The 4313-nt window shown below is 39.0% G+C and overlaps 1 protein-coding gene across 1 annotated transcript; it reads right to left on the bottom strand.

Annotated features, from left to right (window-relative positions):
- Positions 1–10: 10 nt before the first annotated feature.
- Positions 11–4248, bottom strand: LOC110444685. Its single transcript, XM_021489047.1, has 3 exons — positions 3975–4248; positions 1649–2294; positions 11–1315 (listed from the first exon to the last, which is right to left on the bottom strand). Exons 1-3 carry the CDS (start codon positions 4190–4192, stop codon positions 1109–1111), a joined length of 1071 nt encoding a protein of 356 aa, XP_021344722.1. The 5' UTR covers positions 4193–4248; the 3' UTR covers positions 11–1108.
- Positions 4249–4313: the final 65 nt, after the last annotated feature.

The following is a 4313-nucleotide window of genomic DNA, read 5'->3' as shown; positions in this document are numbered from 1 at the left end:
GATCCCTGGGAACAGGGAAGCTAGATGTCAATGGTTTGATCCCTGAGGACAGGGAAAATAGGGGTCAATAATTTGATCCCTGGAAACAGTGAAGCTAGGGGCCACAATCACACACTGATTTGGTGAATTACAATTATGTCATTTTCAAAACTTGTAAACAATGTCACATGTGATGAGTTTTGAACATTTGTGTAGATAAATGCACAAACTTGAATCTGACCAGTAATGAAGTCACTATTTTAATTTGGGGAAAATGTTGAGGGAGGAACAAATTTAAAAGTGTTAATTAATATTTTTAACTTTGGCATTAAAGAAAGCTAAAGCAGTAGACAGATCTGTAAGATATAGATATCTAATACAGGCAACGTTTCAAACCTTTTTTGTTCATAAAGGACAAATATTTGGTGGTTTATTGGGCAAAATAACTATACAGAGCTGTCAAATGAAATTATATACATGAGCATTACTTCTATCACAGTGCATTTGGCAAGACAAAATGCATAGTCGTCTGGTGACATGGTCTTAGACTGGGTTATAATTCCTGATAACGTTGTCAGGTCATATACAAAACTCAATTAAATTTCCAATTAAACCAAAGAAATATTCATACATATTGCATAGCTGTTAGATGTTATATCAAATGAAATACACACAAGAAAAAAATCCTAAGATAATCTAGACTTCTTTTCAACATTTCATATCTGATGTACTTACTTCCCTTGTATATGATAACACAAACATTTTACCAGAGGTATGTTAAAACACGTGGACTATGTAGTGGACACCTGTCGACAGGCTGTATTTTCGACATGCTGTATTTTCGACATGCTGTATTTTCGACAGTACTTCATATACAACGAGTCTGTACTTCCAATGGAAGGCTTACGAAAAATTAATTTGAAAATTGATCAGAGACAAAGCCTGAGGACATGATCAGCTGACAGCGAGGGTGTTTATACAGAACCTATAGGAACTAACTGCTCCTCAAAAGGTTTTACGTCTGATATCTTCTAATCACACTTTTTTCCTCTTTTGTCCATTTTAAATGAAAAACAAGAGGAAATATGACGTGTTTCAGACACTAAGACGCCTCAGATCCAAGTTGCACTCAAATCTCCGTCCACAGATCACGGTTATGACCAGGGTCTAACACTGTCCGAGGTATCACACTCTTGTCAATCATGTTCTGTGTGGTCATGCCCCGGTTAACACGTGCATCACCCACACGGTTGGTTGCCCTTGAGTAACTCGCATACTGTACAGATTTGTCAGGAGAATGATTATAGTTGTAATTTTGAGAGTTTTGTGAACTTATCTGAAATATAAAGAATTTACAAAATTTTATTAACTTGGAAAACTACATATACTGATATCAGTCAAGACAAAAGAAAACTTTAATATTTTTGGACCATTTACCTTCTGTTAGGAGGTCAAAGTGGCCGACTTACAACAAACTTTAATGGTAAATACAAGTATTCAACAAACTTCATCAAGATATTATCTTTAAATGTTTAAAGAATTATGCTTTGCACAAACTGTTTTTAAAATTGGAAAAATACAAGTGGTACAAAATAATGTTTCCCTTCATTTGGAAGGAAGACAACTTGCTAGAGAGGATTCTTGTTTTCAATACAAGGAGAGTACTCACATTTTGGGAGAGTGGGGTGAGGATGTTCTGGTTTCGCCCCGTAGACATGCCCACTGACGACACACCACCAGTGGACACCCCCTTGCTGGGTGGGGTGTCTTGGTTGTAGAGCCGGCGTATACCGTCCTGTGTGGCATACAAGCGCTTGTCTGGAGGAGTGCTGTACAGCTTCTTGATGCTGTCACTGGTGACAAACGACCGGCTGTTTCCCGCAGGAGAGTTCTGAACACTGACTGGGGGGTGGGGCAAGGGGCGGTCCTGAACACTGGAATATCCCACTCTACCCCTTGTGGGAGTTGTATTATTTGTAGAGGTTGATACTGCCTGGTTGTGTACTGTACCATTCATCTTTGGAGCACTATGAGGACTAGCGTTCTGTCTTCCCTGATTAGGTGAGTCATAGTTCATTCCTCTGTTGCTCCTTGAGTCAGAGATCATACCTGGTTGTCCCTGAGGACCAGGGTTTATTCTTCCCTGGGGCCTGGGGCCAGAGTTCGTTGGGGCCTGTTCCCTGGTGTCGGGGGTCATTCTTGACTGGCTCCTAGGAGCCGAGCTCACCCTTATCTGATTCCTGGGATCTACCCTTGTTGGAGTGTAGGTACTGGTGTGGTCCCTCTGAGGCAGAGGGGGCGGGCCTCTCGCCTGTCTGGAAACAACAACCCGACGTAGTGGTTATATATTTATAATACTGGAGTGACACAATAATACACACTGAGCACAGAGACACAATAATACACACTGAGCACAGAAACAACACACACGTGACATCAACAATAGAATATATCTACACATTTACCTGTAGGGGAGACTACCCTGGTCAGTGTTGATCAGCGATGTATAATCAAATAATTATACATATATAATCTAACCATAACCTAGGACCTCGTCACATCAGTACCATTGTAACTCTTGCTTTGAACATGAAAATAAGACACTGTCTATTGAGACGGTTACAATGTTAATTGTCCTGGGTTTATAGTTTGTGATCTACAACAGTGACTTTGGTGATAGTACTCTCGTTACTTAGTCTTTTCCTGTGTTTTATTGAAGTCAAGTTGATCTTTATTTGATCACAACACAAGCCAAATGATAACAGAAAATGCTGAAACTGTTGCAGTTACTAATGATATAATGTAGATGACCCGACTACTGATATTCTGTGTATACCAGATGGGCTGCCCTTCCTCCAGTATGTGCACCTAAGTATGTGTTCTCTGAGTAAGTCTTGTTAAACAGTGATAGCATGTTACTATTCACCAAGGCCAAATATCCAGACCTTAATCAATACTAGTCTTAGTATAGAGTTTCAGATGGTTGAGTTGTTTTCATCAATTACAGTGTACTATACTGTATAAAATGTCCAGGATGCTGGGACACCACTAATGCATGGTCAGTATAATGCCTTGGAGTCACATTTAAAAATCATATATTAAATCAAACTGTATAAAGTTACGAGTTATACACTTGTAAGCTGTACTACTAGTTTATCTGTAACCACGGAAACTGAATGTAAATACACAGCCAAAGTTTCATGTTATACTAAAGTCAATAAGCAGAAAATGTATACCTGGGTACTTTATGTTGTCTCAAAAACTTCTTTTTCTAGTTCTCCAAATGTTGGTACAATGTATTAAGTACCTGTTAATTTCTGAACTCACATGGCACTTTATAGTCACTATATAACACCTAACAATGTCAAGGTGATTGCTATCAAGTTGATCGGTCTAACAATAGGCTAGTCCCCTCTACATGGGTATATTACAGAACATGTCTATTTCATATATTTATAAAAGTGAATATCTAAACCAGGACCACACCAAGGTGGGGACATGAGTTTACACCAACACTACAGTTAAATTACAACATCAGGAGTACCATGACAACCCGGCTCACAAAACAAGCCATGCACATCCAAGGTGTAAGTTTGGTGAGTAGGAGCAAAAATGTTAATTACACATAAATAAATAAAGGTTCAAGGTACAAACTAAAATAAGGACCAAACAGCTCACAGTCAGCTTGCACTGACGTCACATTACACTTCCACTAAAATAAATTCTCTTGAGAAATTATGACATCTTTCATATTCAGTAAGGAGATAAAACATTTCATTTTTTAATATCTCCATCAGAAACTTGAGGAAAATACTGAAAATATCTTGTATGAACCTGGAATGTTTCTGTTAGAAATGTGACTTGGTTCTTATTTGAAGTTTGTACTTGAAGATTAGTGAGTGTTACCATTAGTACATTATATATATACTGATGACAGAGGGGAGGGGTTAACATTGGGATGGGCGTGTCTAGACATAAGGGTGGATTTATTCTACCTTGACCCCGTCTCCTCATCAAACACATCAACAACCTCAGCCGCCTCCTCCTCAATATTGCACTCCCCCTCCTGAACCTCCTCCTTAACTTCCTGTGGCTGATCTCCCTCCTCCTCAGGGGGGACATTGCTGGACGGAGTTACCCGCCCTTTGTTATGATTACGCTGTGAGCTGCATCGTTGGGGAGAATTGAGGATTATTTTGTGGCATACAAACATCTATGGTTATACATATCATTCTCACTTCAACACTCAAGCTCCTGTTGTTTGCAACAGTAGCGTTCACAAAACATTAACATGACCAAACTTATTAATTCAAGTATAAGCGAAGTTCTTAAAA

The sequence above is a fragment of the Mizuhopecten yessoensis genome, unplaced genomic scaffold (genome assembly GCF_002113885.1).
Source record: "Mizuhopecten yessoensis strain PY_sf001 unplaced genomic scaffold, ASM211388v2 hete_36161200, whole genome shotgun sequence".
Taxonomy (NCBI): domain Eukaryota; kingdom Metazoa; phylum Mollusca; class Bivalvia; order Pectinida; family Pectinidae; genus Mizuhopecten; species Mizuhopecten yessoensis.
This window is presented reverse-complemented; position numbering and strand designations above follow the sequence as displayed.

What these genes read in the sequence shown, in the direction of transcription:
- LOC110444685 (XM_021489047.1), bottom strand. Translation starts at nt 4,192, where the DNA reads ATGTTTGTATGCCACAAAATAATCCTCAATTCTCCCCAACGATGCAGC. An exon ending in GATGAGGAGACGGGGTCAAG is followed by an intron (nt 2,295 to 3,974) that starts GTAGAATAAATC and finishes TGTTGTTTCCAG; the next exon opens with ACAGGCGAGAGGCCCGCCCC. An exon ending in TCACCCCACTCTCCCAAAAT is followed by an intron (nt 1,316 to 1,648) that starts GTGAGTACTCTC and finishes TTTATATTTCAG; the next exon opens with ATAAGTTCACAAAACTCTCA.